Source organism: Gymnoscopelus braueri (genome assembly GCF_963280865.1).
Source record: "Gymnoscopelus braueri genome assembly, chromosome: 4".
In the NCBI taxonomy this organism is placed as follows: Eukaryota; Metazoa; Chordata; class Actinopteri; order Myctophiformes; family Myctophidae; genus Gymnoscopelus; species Gymnoscopelus braueri.
Window position 1 is genome coordinate 38,370,822 of NC_137605.1, and position 21,708 is coordinate 38,392,529.

General features: G+C 47.5%; 1 protein-coding gene across 1 annotated transcript in view; it reads right to left on the reverse strand.

The window, feature by feature from the left end:
- Nucleotides 1-2,341: 2,341 nt before the first annotated feature.
- The window catches only part of dnah5 (dynein, axonemal, heavy chain 5), a gene marked incomplete at both ends in the record, with an annotated part of 153,136 nt that continues 133,769 nt past the window's right edge, over nt 2,342-21,708 (reverse strand). Inside the window, 6 exon segments of the mRNA XM_080426081.1 lie at nt 2,342-2,493; nt 3,643-3,874; nt 5,589-5,741; nt 6,884-7,096; nt 7,680-7,895; nt 21,307-21,510. Coding sequence (XP_080282207.1) covers nt 2,342-2,493; nt 3,643-3,874; nt 5,589-5,741; nt 6,884-7,096; nt 7,680-7,895; nt 21,307-21,510 — 1,170 coding nt within the window.

Sequence of the window (21,708 nt, forward strand, 5' to 3'; positions counted from 1 at the left end):
AGTGGGGAGGAGGCGTCGCATCCGCTTTATCGCTTGATAAGAGCTCCAGTGCTCCAGACTATGACCAGAAGCATTTGAAAATTGTGGGAGGCAACAGTCTGGCCACTCGAGACTAACCACAGATTAATACAATTTGAGGATAAAACACAATGAAGTCCAGGATTCATTTCCATTGTTGTCCATACAAAAATATATAAATTAATGCATTTACAGGTTGATTTGAAAGCCGTCTAGCCGAAAGTAGTCCCTGGAGAAAAGATTGATATACTGTACAAACTTTTAAAAAATCCATGATTTATTAACCATGCAGTTTTGTTTAGCTAAAGACTCAGTTAAGTCATGTTCCGTAGCGTTTTAACGACTTTTGACAAAATGTAAACAAATGTACGGCAACGACAACCTCCAAGACTGAAGCAATTAATGGCAAAATGGTTTGTGTACTGTAAGATATAGCTTAAGCTGTGAGTAAACATGACGTATATGATGCATATGATAAACAATGACGTATATGATGTATTTAGACTGGCATGGTCCTTTAAATGGCTCAGATTATTCTGATGTGCAGCACTACAGTAGGTGGCAAATGTGTGAGTTTTATACTCGCATCTGATCTCCTCCCTGTCTAAACTAGCTAACCTGACTGATGCCGATCCTGATTTAGACAGATTCTGTCAAAACCTTTTCTAATCAATTTGAAAACTTTAGACATTTTACTTTAAGCGAAAAAACTAAAGTAAATGTAACTATTCAAAAAATTGACAAATAAACTGAAAATGACTGAGGTAGAGTGCAACACCTACCATCAGTTCCCAGTACTGATGGTAGGTGTCGTGCTACTCATACGCTGAGTGGCGCTCCCAACTGAGCTACCCGGACACATTATGTTCACCTACTGTATAAGGATAGGGATACATCAGCTGCATAATTTCAAATACAGATGTCAGATAATGGCCGATATATTGGTTGGGTTCTTGTTTAAACTGGGAGAAACCACATTATTAACCTGTCTATTTAGGTAGCCCTGAGATGATCGGATCAGAGTGATTGAAAAAACAGGCAGTCTGGTCCTGTGTGAATGTAATCATTGTAAGTCAAAAGGATAAATGGACTTTTAGGGGGAAGGTTTTAATTTGGGGAAACCCATCCCAGGTCTGTGTACAGGGTAGCACTACAGTGTGTACGGTATTGTGCAATGGTTTTGTAAGAAAAGCAAATATTACCAAAAAAGTGTTTTGATGTTTCAATGATGCCATTGTTTTTTTGTAAAGACTTATTCATTAAAATTTGTAGGTATTTCAGTCATGTGGGGAGTGGTCATTGGCATTTACCTCGTTGATAATTAAATACATATCACAAGTGTTTACTATATCGTTGCTGTCGGGCAGAAACCTCCATACAGTATTTCAACTTTTGAATGTTTTTTCATAAATGAATGCCCTTCATCATACAAGAGTGTCGCACAAAAGTAGGGAAAATAAACACATAGCTTGTAGATTGGCTATTTTTTTTTAAAGGAATGGTTTTGGACATGATTTCAATGTCCTGATTATTAGTAGTGTTAGGAGGTTCTAATGCTAGTTTTTGAGTATCAGGACCAGCTGACTGAGGCTCTATTGTAAACCAGCTGTGTCAGTGGTTTGTAAACCACTATCCATGATACTAACATGACATCATCAGTATAATAGCAAATCAAAACAGAGTCACGTTTGAGTTTTTATTTATTTAAATAGATTCAAACTTTATAGGTGTGTATATATATATATATGTTACAGTACGATTGGAAAATCTTTCAGATTTAAAAAGGAGCGCTCATTTTCTTCGACGTCGCCACCGGTGCTACAAAACGGGCACCATTTATTTTGCTTAGCGACGCTACGGCTACTAGACGCTAAGCTAAGCAGGTAACCGGGTCCCGGTGGTAGCTCCGGTAAGCCCAGTTCGGCCCCGGCCTTGGCAGAAAAAAGACCCCGGTCGCCGGGCGGCGTCCTCCAGCCCCAGGAGCTGAGACGGGACAGGGACCCCGAGGAGTCCTGTCAGTTTAGCGGTTTAGCTCCCGCCCTTTAACCCTGCCATCCCAATTTTATTAAAAATAAATATTTCGAACAATTTAGAAAATCTTTCGAAAATGATTGTGTTGTTAAGTGGTTCAGTGGTTAAGGGTGTGTAACTGTGGGGTTACAGTGATTAAAAAAAAAAAAAAACTCAAATTGAGCAAATTGAATCACTGGTATAAGTAATACAGATCCACAGTACATTCTGAACCATTTCCTCCTTTGATGTGGCAAGACTCAAGAGTTCACCAATTTGTACGGCACGTCATTTTGAGAGACAAAAGAGCAGATCATTTGACGTCACAGAGGAGGGCCACAGCGCGCAGGATCCAGTAGTCTGGTGGAAGAGAGGTCTTCAGGTCAACAGCTGCGATGTAATTCATGTCCATTCTCACTGGCTTCTTGTAAATGGGGCAGGAATACAGGCGGGCATCCTTTACACCTGCAACGCAAGAATTTACATAAAGTCGCTGCACAGACTGGAAAATCAAACCATTGCGGTGAAATCAGGAATATGATGATTACCACAGAGCTGGCAGTGTTTCCAGCTTCATTGTAAGTGGAATAATATCTCATTGCAGAAATAGAAAAATCTGTCTTTATATTGGCAAGAAAGATAATGTCAGTTAATGTGGATTCACTGAGTCAGTCCCAACATGCTTGAGAGCTATTGGAGTGATTCTCTACAACCACGCCAGGCCCTCTTGAAGAGCCTTATAATGAGCACTGTGTGGGAAACACTGTGATTACAAGGCTTGTGAGTGTCTGGTCCCTTGATGTCACTCCTTGAGTTCCAACTGAATGGACTGAAACCAAGGACTCCACTCAAAAGAAATCCCCTCTGGTAGGCTAACTCACAATGTTGTTTGCTAGAAAACTAATAATCCTTTTCCAGGCAGTCCTCTGAGCTATAGCACAGTCATGGAAGTAATCTCATTAATGGAGTCTCGTGTGTGGGCTTGTGTGCTTGCATAAAAGCGCACACTGTACAGCCCCTGTGCACAGCACACGCACCCACACAGAATACATAAGGCACATGTGCATTTATTGTGTCTAATTCTTTCCCAGAGCTTCATGCCTGTTCATATCAAGTCAAAACAAACGTACCAATCTCCAACGAACAAAAGTGTTGCCACAAACCACAATGACACTTTTTTTAGTTGAGAGTCTATTATTTTTCTCAGTCAAACACTGTTGTCAGACTTGTCTTATGGGCATTAAAAGCTTTAGGCGGCTGGTCTTGGTCCGCTCTGGTCTCAACCAGAACAAACTTTGTGATGATACACACTGCTGGTAATCCACTCCCAGACAAAATAAATAATGCTTTAGTCTGCCTGACATTTAAATGTTAATATCCAATGATTCTGATAGGATGTGAATGTGAGCGGGGGCTGGGAGGGAGGCAGAGAATGAGAGAGAGAACCCTAAAATCTGATCTACAGTACATGCCCCTAAAGTAAAAAATAAAGAAAAACAGTATGAAAGAATTATTGGCTCCTTCCCTCTCACCATCTATCTCTCTCTCCCTCCCTCTCTCTCTTTCACACACACACACACACACACACACACATCCACCTTTCCAAGTCCTCACCATTGTTCTCGGCGTACATCCTTATCACAGGCATCATCTCAAAGAGGACCTTGGGCTTGGAGTCGATCAGTTTACAGCTGCGGCGGTCCCAGCCGGCCCCCTCCAGGTAAAGGCCGTAGACGAACACCCCCTCCATGGGGGGCTGGGTGATGTCGTCCTTCATCCACCTGGTCACCTCGTTGCACAGCACCATGCGGTCCAGAGCGCAGCCCCTGTTGGCTCGAGTGATCTCCTATGAGGAGAGAGACCACAACCACATCTTAGCCCTTAAAGCCCTGAGGCCCAATCTATACAAAATGTCTTCTAAATACTAACAGTTTTCTGAAAAACCTATGTTTCTATAAACGAATCCACGGAGCGCTGCCCTGTAGCTGGCGCCACCATTGCTGCGGTGTCAGACTCAGTCAGCTGGATTCGTGTATATCAGTGGTTCTCAAACTTTTTCATGTCAAGGTAGGATGTATTTGGCTGCGGACCCCCATCTAAAAAAATATTGTTCCAGGGACCTTCCAGAAGCAAAGGTTTGAGTCACAAATGTTCACTTAAAAAATATATCAAAGATTTGCAACATTTTTCATGATTTTTTCAAAAATAGCAGATCTACAAGCTCATAGCACGGCACTCGGTGCCGCGCTATGAGCTTGTATATCTGCTATTTTTGAATAGCCAAAGAAATCTAAAATGACACAAATGCGTTCCCGGTCTTAATTGGTTAAAGCAACGTTTTGGGACCCATTGTGGGTCATGTCGTTTTGGGGTTTCTTTTCAAACATTTCAAAAAACAAACTTCAAACGTTTTTCAAAATAATTTCCCCACCGTGACGCACTGTGGGGAATGTGTGGAGATTTTGCCCTTTCCAGTGTTAGGTTGTGTTTATGAATAGTCATTAGACTAGAGATTTCGGAGGCGTTTGGAGCCAACTTCCAGGAGGCTAGAGGTGTTTGTAGCCTCCTGAACGTTGGCTTGTGTCTCTTCCAAACTACCGCTGCTTTTCACTGGCTTCACTGCTGACAGAATGAACTTTAAGCTGGGCTGAATTCATGTGGAAACAAGGTGGAACGTCTGTGACCAATACACATATTGTAGTTTTGGACTAGCCGAACCGATTTGGTGGAGTAGGCCTACGCATTGTGCTTTAGAGTGTACAAATGGAACCAAATGGACCTTGCTCGTCCATTTGGTTCCATTTGTACACTCTCAAGAGTTACAAAAGGATAAACTGGTGAATGGTTTACATTTATTTCAGTACTAGAGTAGAGATTTGAAATTTACTTAGATACCGTAATCCAATACAGTGAACTTTATGTAGCTTTTATTAATTGTCAACGTAATGCTATTGCTGAGTTTGAAATACATTTTAGGAGTGGATTGTTTTGAAACGTCAAGCCGAAAATAATCCTTGGAGATTGGAAATTCCTAAAATGTCATCCTTTCAGACACTGGCAAAACCGAAGTTGCAGCAACTGACAACAGAAAAAGTTTTCCCCTCCTCCCATAGGGATTTTATTTCATTTTATTCACGAGGTTGACATTTTTGTTTTTCTGTCACTTTGTAAAGCTAATGTTAGTGCTTTATGCCTTGGAGCGGAACATAGACGACCTTAGCGTAAAGCCATTTGAGAGGAAAGGGTTTCTACAATGAGTGACTGACCTGGAAGAACCTTCAAGAAACATGGACAGAAAAAGCAATCAAGCTGTTATGCTGGATAACAATGAACACCGGTATACAATAAAACAGAAACACAAAGCCTTTGTCTCTCTGTGTAACTTCATGAATAAATGAGTTCCCATTCTCCCTTTCATCTAGAGCAGAACTCTATGCCAATGTATATACAGAATGCCAAGAAGCAGAGGGAAATATATGCAAGCAAGCACGCATTTGTCTGTGTGCCGTGCCATCTGGTGCCCTGCCCAGTGGGATCTAAATAGCTGGGTGGTATGTTACCTGTCTCATTGCTGTCAGGAACCCCTGTGGGTTGAAGAAGCCTGTCATCCAAAAACAGTTGGGTCGACCCTCAAAGATCCAGGACTGGAACTGCCGGTTCCGCTCCAGCAGCTCTGTAAACCAGAATCCCAAGGTGCTGGAGGCCCACGACGCCTGAAATGAACGAGAACAACAACAAAAAAGCAGAATATAAACAAAAGAGTGCCCAACAAAGAAAGCTGATCCATGCTGATCTGAGTAGAATATCCAACAGGATGTGACACGGACCGGCTCCACTGGAGCAAAGCTTGGCCAAAACAGCACAATCCAAGCACAATGGAATGGAACAGACAGAGACTGGGGACAACATGACAAGATAAAGTAAAGGAAAAAAATTCAACAAAAGTTCAACAAAAAATATGAACCTTGGCCCTGGATTTACCGTCTGCACAATCCAAGCACACAGTATTCCAATAATGTAATGTTTGTGAGTGCATTCCTTGAATGCCAACACAGTTATTAAAATACATGCCACAGAGAGAGAAAAAAAACATACAGACTCATATTTCTTTCTCGTTTTGCTGCCTCTCTTTCAACAGTGAAGTTTGTCAAGTAAACTGGAAAGCCATTTTCCTCTATCAGTGAAATGTACACTGTGGATGCAATTCTATTAAATTAAACAAATACGGGAAAACACAAATGAAGTATACCCATCTGTAGTATGAGCTAATGTACTAGAGACTGACTGGCTGATACTACTATGATCAAATAGGTCTACTATGACCTATTTGACATCAGAAACGTAAAAATAATATGCATGCTGTAATTTAGAGCATTTGAGTTTGTGAGCAAGGCGCTTGGATGCTAAATCACAGTACAAAACCTGTTATGATCACACAGTTTGAGAATTTTGAATAAATTCTGTCACACTGAGATAATATTTTTAATCTGCTCTTCACTATCCCTGAAAAAATTGCTTATTAGCACTAAAACCAAACTTAAAGCTAAACCATACATTCAGAGCAGATATTTACAGACCACAACAAGATATTTTAGCAAAACTAAAAGACAATTAGAGGAGACATGTCTCTCAATATTGCAAGTGCCCACGAAGAACAAGATTTTACTTTTAGGGGCAAATTTAGGGGCTCCTTTTCTCCCTTACACCAAATATCTTTGCCACAACGTGTCGCAACGCGGATTGCAGATCAACCCTTTTCGGTGAATGTTTGCCCAGAATAGGGACACAAGGAGGGTTCATCTGGTTAAGCTTCTCTGCGGTTCAACCAGTTACAGAGAACGTTTCCTTAACGTACCTTCTTCCAGCGAGCTGGGATGCGTGCGTCATACATGCAGTCCAGGGCGTCCCGGAGATTCTCACTCATGATGATGGTCCCGTCGATGGCCAGCTTGAGGTCGGTCAGGGTGTTGCGTACCAGGACGATGACCCGCTGCATGCGGTCAATCTCCTGCCGGAGGAAGATGTTCATGGGCTGGAATGGGCCCATCTTGTGGAGACGGTCTCTTACCTGATTGGGAAGCATTTGGGAACCAGAATCAGAATTTGAATTCTTTATTTCGTATATTTGCACATACTGTACAAGGACATTTTTTTCTCCGCACCTTTGTCTGCCTGTCTGTCTGTATCAGCGCAAAACATTTTGTGCACAATGACAGTAGGCCAAGGAAGGCAATCCACCCCTTTCATATCGATATATATATATATATATATATATATATATATATATTTTTTTTTTTTATATATATATTTTTTTATATATATATATATATATATATATATATTTTTTTTAAAATATTATTATTATTATTACCTAACCCTTGCTTTAATATATTATGTTTAGCAAAAATCGATGGCAGAATATGTCCCAACAACATTTCGCTCGCTGCTTGTACTTGTAGTGACAAATAAAACCTACTTGATTATTGGTTGCGCTACACCACCGGTGTAGCGCAACCGTTTTGGCCTTAAACCGTAGGTCATAGAATCAAAAATGTCCTTTCAAAATTTGTTTCGTTTTTTGTATTTTGCCTTGCTCGTTATTTCTTCCTTTCTCTTCACACTCTGATCACACATACAGCACAGTACCATACCTCAAACGGTACATAGTCGGGTGGCAGTTTCTCCAGCATATCATCAGCCAGCCTGGACACCACAGCCTCCCTGGTCTCCCCTCCTCCTGAGGAGCTGTCTTTGGGTTGAATACTAAGGATGGTGTCCAGCACGTCCTTAGCCAACTTACTCTGGTAGGTAATGTCAGCGTTGGGATGGAGACCAAACACCTCTGGGGTGTCATAGGCTGGTAGGCCCTGCAGGAGCAAAAGATTCACGTTAGATCACTGAACCAAATGTTTAGAACTTCTAGTACAGTACAGTGGTTCCCAAACCTTTCAGCTCCAGACCCAAAAGATACTTACAAATTACATTATGAATTAACCACTTAAGCCCTATTTCAAAACTAGTGAAAAATACGTGTTGTGATGTATGTGACACATTGTGAGCTTGTAGATCGGCTATTTTCCCATTTAGACAAACAGTATGACTCAAGACATAATCATAAACAAACCCGATACCCCCATATATAGGCATATATGGATATCCGGTTGTCCAGAGCCAACAGTTCCGACTGCTAAGGGCATAGCAGTGGAAGCCACAAATCGAAAGCTCATACATTTTTCCCATAGACATTTCCGAAAATATTTATATTAATTATCCGTCGAGTCGTTCGGATAAGCAGTTGTCCAGAACCACCAATCCGACCAATATGTCCATATATAGGCATATAGATATCCAGTTGTTCAGAACTGTTGATCCAACCGATAGAAGCCTGAACCTCTAGTTTCTGAAATTCTTTTTAAATTAAAACATTTTGTTCTGAAAAATCTTTTTAAATAATTGAAAACGAATTGTAGAAACTTTACTCATGACCCGTAAAAATTAGTCTGTGACCCAAAAATGGGTCCTGACCCATTGTTTGGGAACCCCTGCTCTAATATGACTGCAGAAACAACAAATTGGATGCTTGCAACAAATGCCTATGAATGTGCCCTTGAACAAGAATTTGAATCTCAATGAGATGGATGAATTTAGTTAGGGAACCGTTTGTGTTCAGTTGTCTCTGAAATGTGGAACCTGATACTGCCAAGTATCTCAGATTAACTGACAATAAAGCTTTTTTAAGCATGTCTAATCAAGTTTTACCCAGAGCCCAAGTTGTTGTAATGATGCATGGGATGAAACTGAGAACCAAATATCTTTTGAATAATGCCGGCGATGCCTGCAAGTCTTTATTTTGTGAGCCCATTCACAGGCAAATATCAGGACCCATGCCATTCATGACACACTAAGGATGTCTTGAAATAATTAACCATCAAGTTCCTCAATGATGTCCACTGAGAAAAAAACGCGTTATTGTGGGAATTTTAACTTGCTCTTTTCATTTAGTACTTTTGCAAATTGGGGTCATGACTGGTTAAAGATTGATGAAATTCAGATTGGGTGAGACATTTGAAAATTGTGCCCATGAGGTTTACCAAAGCAAACTCTTCATTAGCTGAACACAATAACCTGTCCGGGCAGCTGTGCTAAACGAAAATGTAATTTGTTCAACGACTCTGTGAGCACCCGCCCCGACCCGAAAGGAACAAAGACAGCAAGACTTATTGAATTATTCAGAGAGATGAATGTATGGAGTCACTCAGAGGTAACTCTGCGTGGAACCCAGAATAATTACATGTTATGTGAGCAATAAGTTTGCTGTGTTTCCATGTATTTCCCCAGAGAAAGCTTTGATTTGATGCTGCTTCAGTTCAGTCCATGGATACCAAGAAACCTCAGCATGAGTGACAGGTCATATGAAACTGCAATTAGCAAAAAAACACAGTCTCAGCATGCATGCGACTGCGAGTTTCTTGTCTAATTCTCCGTAACATACTCACTATGGGATATCAGCGCCCCCTGGCGTTGATGCAGAGCTACATACCATAAACTCCCGGGCCATTCATTGGCTGAGAAGGGTATGTCACGTGTCCGGTAGACCGGAAGAGGTATAAAACCTCTTGCGTGACGTGGCTCATCCTCTTTCGCTTCTCTGCATGGCAGATGCAACAGCTCAAGACATACCTTAATAATAACAAACGTAACTTTGATCAGGACAGAAACCAGCTTTAGCCCACTCGGTGGTACTTGTACTAACCAACGGGTTTTCCTCCTATTAAAAAAAAAGAAAAAAAAGTTTTATTATTTCCGCTCCCGCGGCTATCTTCTCTTTCTTTCTTTTACTGCTAAAGCAAGTTTTCCTCCTTTGAGTTTTCCGCGCTCTTAGCCTTGCGGCTGAAAGCTAACAGGTTAGCTCGAGATGGAGGTTCCACGTCCCTGCGTATTGCTGCTCTGCCGCTTGATGATCGCCGGGGATGACCCTCGTGGTTTCTGCATCTCGTGCCTCGGTCTCTACGGGGCCGGGGCATTTCCAAGATGCACCGGGACGCTGCGAGGACTGCGCTGTTCTCCACGCTGCACCTCGATAGCCGCTTAGCCAGGGCAGCGCCCTGGCTGCGGGAGGCAGCGACGTCTCGTCCCCGGTCGTCGCGGATCCAGCAACACGGCCCAGGGAACGTGGGTGGTGGGGCCCACCACGTGCGCTCACAGTCCACAATGGGCCCTCCGGCAGTCCCGGCTGCGAGCGGCGTTAGCCCCCGCTCGCAGCACCTCCAGGCTGCTACACAAGCCGTGCTACGCAGCACTGCAGCAGCCGCTAGCACCGTGACTGGGGGAACCACCCAGGTGCGACTACCTAGCGGCACTTCCTCCCCCTCTTCCCAGCCGTCTACTCCGCTGCCACAGCAAGCGTACCGGGCCAGCGGTGCGTCGCCAGGAGACAACGAAGGGGCTCCGGCGACGGCAGCATAGGCGAGGGGAGAACGAGGCAGAAGCTCGTGAGTGAGTTAGCCCAGACTAGCTACGTTAGCTGCTTCGCTAGGTTAACGTCGCCTTAGTCAGGCAGTGTTTTGTTGGCTTAACACCCATGCAACAGGTTATTAACAGCGTTGTCCTAGCCTAGCTTGCCTCGCTAGGATAACACCAGCTTGTTAGCCTTCTCACTCTGTGTATCGAGCAAACCTCGGGGGCTTCTGAAGACGATGGACAAGATGGACGGCTCCTCGACTGCCAGAAGGCCATGTTTAATGAAAACGAATGTGTGTTTAAAAGTACAAATTTTTTTCTGCCAAAGAAATAAATGTGTTACATGTTACAAACGATCTCGTTCTTTCACGTGGCTTGAGTGCAGCGGAGCAGTGGAGTCCCCTACCGCGGGCTTCTCTGCTCCAATGCTCTCTGTATATAAGCCCATAATGTCTGTGATGCCCGAACTCCGGTATCCCAGACATTGATGGGCTAATATCTGTGCAGGTAATGTAAATGTATCAACGTTCTCAATTACATAAGCCCACACTGTCTAGAACACCCGAGTCCCGGTGTTCTAGACATTGTTGGATAACATCTGAAAGAGCAGCGGAGCAATGGAGTCCCCTGCAAGCGGGCTTCTCTGCTCCAATGCTCTCTGTGTATAAGTCCACAATGTCTGTGATGCCCGAACTCCGGTATCCCAGACATTGATGGGATGATATCCGTGCATGTAATGTATCAACGTTCTCGATTCATAAGCCCACACTGTCTGGAACACCCGAGTCCCGGTGTTCTAGACATTGTTGGATAACATCTGTGCATGTTTTTGGATCATATGAAGGTAATATAAAAACCCACATCACCCCTGTCCGCCAGAGGGCGCAAATGCGCCAGTGGAATGGGGTCACGCCGGTTTTTGCCTTCCGTCCCACAGGAAGTGCTCACGCACCACTGTGAACCGGAAGTACTTCGGTCAGACATGACCCCTTGGCCGTACCGCCTCATGATTTGCAGGCCACGTTCGCCTTTAACGAGCGACAAAGCATCCCCTACGGGGAGGAAGGTTTTGTCGCCTCACAGGCTTCCGTCCCACAGGAAGTGCCCACGCACCACTGTGAGCCGGAAGTACTTCGGTCAGACATGACCCCTTGGCCGTACCGCCTCATGATTTGCAGGCCACGTTCGCCTTTAACGAGCGACAAAGCATCCCCTACGGGGAGGAAGGTTTTGTCGCCTCACAGGCTTCCGTCCCACAGGAAGTGCCCACGCACCACTGTGAACCGGAAGTACTTCGGTCAGACATGACCCCTTGGCCGTACCGCCTCACGTTCGCCGCTGGAGGGCGACAAAGCACCTCCTAGAGGTTTGTCGACACTCCGTGCAGAGCCTTTGGGCCCAGACAAGATGGCGGCGGCCAGAGTAAGTTAGGGAGAGAGTAATGACAGTAGCGTCGATCCCTTTGTGAGAATGGAAGGCGGAAGTGCTCTGTCTACGTCAATGAGATAGTTCCAATGTTGGAACTATAGCCCATAGAGGCCCGCTTTGCGGCGAGAGCAAAGCGTGACGTTACTCTCTTTTCTACACTCTGGCGACGGCCAAGGTAGGATTACTCATATATATATCCAGTGGTGTGATCTAGTTTCACTGTATATATCTATGGGCTTAATTCTGACGCCGGGGTTTTTTCCCGTGGCCAATCACGTGACTCCTCCGAGTCCTCCGTTGGCCAGGGCTTACCAGCGCTACTAAACGAGGGCCACACAAGCACCGCCGGCGGCAGTGGCAGCGTCACTGGTCCCCATGGCAACGGTCCCCATGGCAACGCTCCCACTCTCCGAGCGGCCGATGACGTCACGTCCAACCCACTCGCTCGGTGTGTGAAGCAATGGAGGTTTGCAAGCCGAATGCTTAGGTATTGCTCACAATACTAAAGGGTTTCAGGCTGCATTTCTCCACAAAACCCCCCGTGACAGAAAAAGTTTTGTTTTCCCGTGCAAGGGGTCCAGCAGCCAATACTCTGAGGGAGGAAGTCTCCTTCCTCTTGAGCTTGGGCGCTATTAAAGAATTACTTCCGATACTTCTGTTTACTATCCCAGTACATCAGCGTTACGCTGTGTGTGTACAGGGTTTTTCAGTACAGCAGTGACACACTGTGATTGTACTGATCAACTCCCCTGATCCGCAACAACACATTGTGGTTGTACTGGTGTGTTTTCCACGTGCTCTTATGCATATAATCTCCTATGTCGGACACAGTGTTGTTCCTCTCATGCAGAGGATAAGGCGACCATGTCTCTGAGAGAGGGGGTTCACTCTCTCTCCATAGTGAATATGTTACGAAGAATTTGTCTAGAAACGCGAGGTTACGTTGTAACCCCGGTTTCCTTAGAATTCAGAGTAACATAGTCAGAGAACTATCTATGAATCGGAACCAACTGGTTTTCTATTCGTAATATTTTCTGGTGGAAAAGAAGGGGGGGGGGGGTACGACCCATTCTGAATCTGAAGGGTCTCAATAAATACTTGGGTCAAAGAGCGGACCTCTGTCTCCGCCATTTTGGAGGGACAGATGCCCCCTTTGCCGTACCGCCTCACGGACTACAGGCCTCGTTCGCCGCTAACGAGCGACAAAGCACTCCCTAAGGGGAGGACGACTTTGTCGACGCTCCGTCCGGAGCCTTTGGGCTCAGACGAGAGGGCGACGGCCAAGGTAGGCTTACTTCGGACGGCCCCGTTTGTCAGAGTGACAGCGCCGTTGGTTTCCATGGAAACAGACAGGCTGCGCTGGCGGACAAACCGGATGCTGACGTCAGGCAAGGTCCCCGTGACCGGTCACGTGACCCCGCCGGGTCCTAACGGACCGTTAGTACCTCTACTGCCTCGAGCGGTCACCTCAGGGTTAGCACCGCTGGCGGCAGTGGCAGCGTCGCTGGTCCCCATGGCAACGCACACAGGGTTAGCGCTGCTAGCTCCAGTAGTAGCGTCTTTGGTCCCCATGGCAACGCACACACAAAAAACCGGTTCCCTTGGAAACGGATCTCAACGTTTCTTGGCCCATGGTGATTTAGCCTTGACTAGCTTGTTAGCTGCTAGGTTTGCAGAACCTCCAGTCAGGCTACTGTTGCTTCGATTGGCGGCTAACTGGCCTCACTAACAACAACACATTGCAGTGTTGTTTTTTGGTGCAGCGCATAGCCAGCCCCGCTGAAGCAACACCACGGTGGCCACCTTCCACCGCTACCCTTCCACGGTCTCTAACGGCCCCGCATGTGCGGGTCCGCTGGATCACGTGGCGACATCACCGGTCCAGTTGGAAACGTGTGCGTTGTCCGCACTGGGTGACATCAGAGCCCCTCCTGACTCGCTTGCTGAGGCAGCTTGTTGGAGAGTTTGCAGTCCGGAACTGTTTTACTATCCCGGTACTTCAGTGGTACACTGTGTGTGTAGGGTTTTTTTCAGTACAGCAGTGACACACTGTGGTTGTACTGGTCAGCTCCCCTGATCAACAACAACACACTGTGGTTGTACTGGTGTATGACCCTCTCTGCGGACGGTGCGTTAAGGAGATGGGTGGACCAGCATTGTTTTCAATGCTTATTTCCACGTTCCTTTCTATCCACCACAGTCAGGAGGTGGCGCGGCACACAGACGTGGCCGTTTCCCCACTTGACGTCGAGGGGTTTTTCACCGTCACCGTCTTGGTCCCGTCTCAGCAGACCACCTTCATAGGGGATCTCGCTGGGCTAGACCAGGCTCACGGCGCGTCTGTCCCGGGCGGGATAGACAGCGTTTCGGCCTAGGGTCTTCTCGCGTGAGGTGACAAGTCACATACAGGCTATGCGTGCAGGCGACGGGTCTCATGACTTCGGCCTTACACCTGTTTCGTTTGGACAAGCCCCACGTGTGACCTTTTTTCCCCGGAGGTGGATGTGGGCTCTTGGAGCCCCGTCCACCTGAGGTTGTCATGTCCTGATCGGAACCGACAACACCACGACCGTGTGCTATGCCAAAAAGCAGGGAGGCCTGGCCTCTCCAGTGTTGGACAGGCTAGCTGGCGATCTGACGCTGTGGTGCGACGCGCGCCTTACGTCAACCAGAGCCTCACAGGTACCGGGCCTCCTGAACAGTGGAGCGACTCTGTTGTCCAGGGGCATTTTTTGGTACGCAGATTGGCCTCTCCTCCGGAGATAACAAGCCAGATCTGGGCCAGGTTGGCCGACTGAACTGCTTTATGCATTCCCGTCACTGGAGTTGGTCCTCTCAACTTGTCAGACTCCACGGACTGTCAGTGCCACTGGTGGCACTGGCGTGGGGCGCATGGAGGTTAGGAATAATCCTCTCCTCTACAACGAGCCCTGGGCCCTCCCCCCGATCAGAGATCTGCTACGGCAGGCAGGGGTCGGAATTTTCCACAAGCAACCTCAGGACCTAGACCGGTGGGCTTGGCCCGTGAGGGGGAGACCTTGACTTCTTATGGCCTACCCCCTGAGGTGGTAGCTACCATCCAGGGGGCGAGGGCCCTTTCCACGAGGTCTGCGTACGACGACAGGTGGAACCTGTTCGTGTCATGGTGTCTGGGTCAGTCACCGCCGGTTGAGGCCTTCCGGGCCTCGGTACGCAGCATCCTCATGTTCTTGCAGGACAAATTGAACCAAGGTCTGGTTTTCTCGACGTTAAGGTGTACCAGGCGGCCATTTCCGCTTGTCACGTGGGTTTCAATGACATGACGGTTGGCCGACATCCGCTGGTGCGTAGTTTTATGAACGGTGCCAGGCGGGCCAGGCCGGTCTCTAGGCCTCTGTTCCCGGCCTGGGACCTGGCGGTGGTGCTGGGGGCGCTTTGCCTCCCACCGTTCGAGCCTTTTCACTCTATGGATCTGGAGATCGTTAGTCTCGAAACGGTTCTTGTGGTTGTTTTCACTACAGCTACACGGGTCAGCGAGTCTCCGCCATTTTGGAGGGACAGATGCCCCCTTTGCCGTACCGCCTCACGGACTACAGGCCTCGTTCGCCGCTAACGAGCGACAAAGCACTCCCTAAGGGGAGGACGACTTTGTCGACGCTCCGTCCGGAGCCTTTGGGCTCAGACGAGAGGGCGACGGCCAAGGTAGGCTTACTTCGGACGGCCCCGTTTGTCAGAGTGACAGCGCCGTTGGTTTCCATGGAAACAGACAGGCTGCGCTGGCGGACAAACCGGATGCTGACGTCAGGCAAGGTCCCCGTGACCGGTCACGTGACCCCGCCGGGTCCTAACGGACCGTTAGTACCTCTACTGCCTCGAGCGGTCACCTCAGGGTTAGCACCGCTGGCGGCAGTGGCAGCGTCGCTGGTCCCCATGGCAACGCACACAGGGTTAGCGCTGCTAGCTCCAGTAGTAGCGTCTTTGGTCCCCATGGCAACGCACACACAAAAAACCGGTTCCCTTGGAAACGGATCTCAACGTTTCTTGGCCCATGGTGATTTAGCCTTGACTAGCTTGTTAGCTGCTAGGTTTGCAGAACCTCCAGTCAGGCTACTGTTGCTTCGATTGGCGGCTAACTGGCCTCACTAACAACAACACATTGCAGTGTTGTTTTTTGGTGCAGCGCATAGCCAGCCCCGCTGAAGCAACACCACGGTGGCCACCTTCCACCGCTACCCTTCCACGGTCTCTAACGGCCCCGCATGTGCGGGTCCGCTGGATCACGTGGCGACATCACCGGTCCAGTTGGAAACGTGTGCGTTGTCCGCACTGGGTGACATCAGAGCCCCTCCTGACTCGCTTGCTGAGGCAGCTTGTTGGAGAGTTTGCAGTCCGGAACTGTTTTACTATCCCGGTACTTCAGTGGTACACTGTGTGTGTAGGGGTTTTTTCAGTACAGCAGTGACACACTGTGGTTGTACTGGTCAGCTCCCCTGATCAACAACAACACACTGTGGTTGTACTGGTGTATGACCCTCTCTGCGGACGGTGCGTTAAGGAGATGGGTGGACCAGCATTGTTTTCAATGCTTATTTCCACGTTCCTTTCTATCCACCACAGTCAGGAGGTGGCGCGGCACACAGACGTGGCCGTTTCCCCACTTGACGTCGAGGGGTTTTTCACCGTCACCGTCCGTCGAGCGTCTTGGTCCCGTCTCAGCAGACCACCTTCATAGGGGATCTCGCTGGGCTAGACCAGGCTCACGGCGCGTCTGTCCCGGGCGGGATAGACAGCGTTTCGGCCTAGGGTCTTCTCGCGTGAGGTGACAAGTCACATACAGGCTATGCGTGCAGGCGACGGGTCTCATGACTTCGGCCTTACACCTGTTTCGTTTGGACAAGCCCCACGTGTGACCTTTTTTCCCCGGAGGTGGATGTGGGCTCTTGGAGCCCCGTCCACCTGAGGTTGTCATGTCCTGATCGGAACCGACAACACCACGACCGTGTGCTATGCCAAAAAGCAGGGAGGCCTGGCCTCTCCAGTGTTGGACAGGCTAGCTGGCGATCTGACGCTGTGGTGCGACGCGCGCCTTACGTCAACCAGAGCCTCACAGGTACCGGGCCTCCTGAACAGTGGAGCGACTCTGTTGTCCAGGGGCATTTTTTGGTACGCAGATTGGCCTCTCCTCCGGAGATAACAAGCCAGATCTGGGCCAGGTTGGCCGACTGAACTGCTTTATGCATTCCCGTCACTGGAGTTGGTCCTCTCAACTTGTCAGACTCCACGGACTGTCAGTGCCACTGGTGGCACTGGCGTGGGGCGCATGGAGGTTAGGAATAATCCTCTCCTCTACAACGAGCCCTGGGCCCTCCCCCCGATCAGAGATCTGCTACGGCAGGCAGGGGTCGGAATTTTCCACAAGCAACCTCAGGACCTAGACCGGTGGGCTTGGCCCGTGAGGGGGAGACCTTGACTTCTTATGGCCTACCCCCTGAGGTGGTAGCTACCATCCAGGGGGCGAGGGCCCTTTCCACGAGGTCTGCGTACGACGACAGGTGGAACCTGTTCGTGTCATGGTGTCTGGGTCAGTCACCGCCGGTTGAGGCCTTCCGGGCCTCGGTACGCAGCATCCTCATGTTCTTGCAGGACAAATTGAACCAAGGTCTGGTTTTCTCGACGGTTAAGGTGTACCAGGCGGCCATTTCCGCTTGTCACGTGGGTTTCAATGACATGACGGTTGGCCGACATCCGCTGGTGCGTAGTTTTATGAACGGTGCCAGGCGGGCCAGGCCGGTCTCTAGGCCTCTGTTCCCGGCCTGGGACCTGGCGGTGGTGCTGGGGGCGCTTTGCCTCCCACCGTTCGAGCCTTTTCACTCTATGGATCTGGAGATCGTTAGTCTCGAAACGGTTCTTGTGGTTGTTTTCACTACAGCTACACGGGTCAGCGACATACATGCGCTCTCAGTAAGTTCGGAGTGCATGAGGTTCTTGGGAGACGACAGCAGGGTTTGGTTAAGCCCAACATGGCGTTTGTTCCCAAGAACGGAATGGTGACCCAGACACCGGTTGAGCTGATAGTTTTTCATCCGCCTCCTTTCGCTTCGGCAGAGGATAGGCGGCTGCACTGTCTCTGCCCAGTGAGGGCGTTGAAGCTCTACTGCCAGAGGACGGCGGTCGGCCGGTCGTCGTCGCAACTTTTTGTCTCCTTCGCCCAGATGGTCGGAGGAAGGCAGTGACTAAGGCGACGCTTTCTAGATGGAGTGTGGATGCCATTAGGCTGGCCTACGTCAGTAGTGGCGCTCCAGTTCCAGAAGGACTGAAGGCTCACTCTACTAGAGGCGTGGCTACTTCCTGGGCCCTCTCCAGGGAAATGTCGGTCCAGGAGGTGTGCGCGGCCGCAAACGGGTCGTCTCCATCGACTTTTGCGGCTTTCTACAGCCTGGATGTGGCAGCGGCGTCAGTGGCGCACGCTGTACTGGACATAGCGGCTGTCTCTAGTTAGGGTAGGGGAGGTTAGGCAGGTCTTTTGTGTAACCCGCCTTTTTTCCCTTCTCTACCTTCCTTCTCTTGAGTCCCCTCGGAACCACCGTTGGTAGGTTTCCAGGGGAGGAGGCCCTGTTTCCTTGTTTTCACTTATGGGTCAGACTTGTGTCTGTTCATTAGATGAATAGGCAGACTTGGTCTGTCAGGGTCCTTTTCTTTCAATTATATACCGCACCCCGGCCCGGAGGGCTGGGGCGCCCGTGAGGCCGAAGGTCACGTCCAGGGGGACGGGGCCTTATGGCTAGGGGGCGTGCGGACCTGAGATTCGGTATGGCTATAAGCCCCAGGGGGGTTTATGTATCCCATAGTGAGTATGTTACGGAGAATTAGACAAGAAACTCAGGGTTACGGATGTAACCCCGGTTTCTTTAGAATTCGGAGTAACATACTCACCTAACACCCCTGTTTGTGTGCATCTGCATGCAGGAAGCGTGTTAAAGAGGATGAGCCACGTCACGCAAGAGGTTTTATACCTCTTCCGGTCTACCGGACACGTGACATACCCTTCTCAGCCAATGAATGGCCCGGGAGTTTATGGTATGTAGCTCTGCATCAACGCCAGGGGGCGCTGATATCCCATAGTGAGTATGTTACTCCGAATTCTAAAGAAACCGGGGTTACATCCGTAACCCTGAGTTTGTATGAAATGAGCTACACCGGTAGTCTGTGGTACAAATCATTTTAGAGCAGCAGGTGAGACCATTGATGTATTAATGGTATCAATGGATGTATTACTGGTAATTGGGGGATTACTGGTATCAAAGGATTTACTAGTGGTATTAATGGATGTTTTAGTAGTATCGATGGATGTACTACTGGTACCAATGGATGGATTACTGGTAATGGGGGGGATTACTAATATTAATGGATGTATTAGTGTATCAATGAATGTATTAGTGGCATCAATGGATGGATTACTGGTAATGGGGGGGATTACTCGTATTAATGGATGTATTAGTGTATCAATGAATGTATTAGTGGCATCAATGGATGGATTACTGGTATTAATGGCTGGATTACTAGTAGCAATGGGTGGATTACTGGTATTAGGGTCAGTGGCAAAATGACAAAAAGGCATGTATCAGGTTTGTTAAAATGCAAATGTTGTAGTCATGTTAGTGTCATGTCATTTGAAAAGACATTTGCACCATACTGTATCTCTAGATATGTTTTTTGTTGAGCGGGGACATGATGCTGAGAAAACCCCTGTTTTCTAAATAATCTATATAAAATAATCATATATCATTTATCAAAAAAATCGTATTCTCGAAAAATACTGGTTACACCAATTGACACAACCCAGTTACACCACTTGACAATGTTGCTTCTACAGTCAAATTCTACTCTTTGGTGAAGAAAGTGACACATGGTGTTTTATTTAATTTCACATGACAACAATTAATCAGGATAAAAACATGAAGTGAGTGAGTTAGTGAGTGAGTGAGCATCCAAATACTCAATACACAAGAACAGATACCTAAGTACAATACTCAAGTAAATGCACTTAGTTACTGTCCACCACTGGACCCAATTATATCCCTCCTGGCAGACACAGAATGTGACTGCTTTGCTTACGTACCACTGGCTGGTTTGTTAAATGATGGACAGCAGTTTGTAGTGTGCAGCGACAATAGACCGGCCTGATTAATGCCTTCGTTGGCTTAGCTGATCCTCCAAACATTCATCACAATATAGGTTCAGATAGAGCCAAGCATCAGCACAGACACAAAATGCAATGTGTCAGGGGGGAGGGAGGGAATAATAATGCAGGGTGTTTGTTTCTGTGGCGTGCTCATTTATTCTATCTTAAAGAGTAGAGTGCCTTTCCCACCGGTCTGCATTTCATTTCATCGTACAGATTACAGTATGTGTGGATGCACATACACACACACACACACACACACACACACACACACACACACACACACACACACACACACACACACACACACACACACACACACACACACACACACACACACACACACACACACACACACACACACACAGCAGTTCAAATCGCACTGTCGCGTTTACCCATACACACATGGAGTGTGTATTCATGTGAGCGTGCATGCATTCGGGTGTGTGTGTGTATTCGTGTGAGCGTGTGTGTGCGTGTGTGTGTGTATTCGTGTGAGCATGTGTGTTGTGTGTGTGTGTGTGTGTGTGTGTGTGTGTGTGTGTGTGTGTGTGTGTGTGTGTGTGTGTGTGTGTTCTCTAAGGCTTGGTTTGTCATTCTCTATTTGAGAGGCGGTGCAGGGCCACACAAGCCTGCGGAGCCCTGTAGCTTTGACCATCCATCACAATGAAACTAGCTCTAATGAAACTGCTCCAGCAGCTACAGCGTGCACACACACACACACACACACACCTACACACACACACACCTACACACACACGTTTGTATTACTATTCTATTTGATGAAAAGCCATGTTTACAATTTCTTGCCATTTTTATCCCTAACCTATAAGCTGAAAATAGCAGATCTAAAAGCTCACAGCACCATACCTGAGCCATTTACTGCACTCCTCAGGAGTAGGGGCACTTTCTTTTAGGGGTGCAACAGTTAATCAAACTAATCGATTTAATCGATGATATTAAAAACATATATATCAATATATCGATATATCAATAATTTAATAACATAATCTATTAATAATCAATCCCTATTTTGGCCATGTTATTGTAAAAAATAAATAGTGAAAATAGCCGATCTACTTGTGGATCGGCGATTTTCACATTTTTGCACAACACTGTTGTGCGACACAAAATGAAAAAAATAAGTGGTTCATCGATTTGTTGATAATAATAATAATTTTTTTACACACTTCTCGATGAATCGAGAAAGTAGTCAAAGAACAACTCACCTGGACGTATGTGAGGTACTGCTCCACACTGGAGCACTTAGGAATGCTGTAGCCCTTGTAGAAGTAGAAGTCTGGACCAAACATGTTCTCGCTGAACCACACCTTGGCGAAGGTGTTGAGCAGACGCTTGTCGTAGTCGTCAGTCACGCGGCCGCCGTACTGGATCTCCCCGATCATGTAGCGCACCGTGCTCCAAGACACGCCCTAGAGCCAGAGGTGGATGAAGTAGTCAGATTTCTTTTACTTACAGCAAGTCAAACAGAAAGGTAAACTAAACCACCCCTCATCCGTAAAACTAAAAACAGGTGCTGGGTGAGGTGCTGGAGCTGAACAGTATCAGGGTGAACAGAACAAAAAACGCAACCGCACTCACACACTGGCCCTCATTTATGAAAGTGGTGT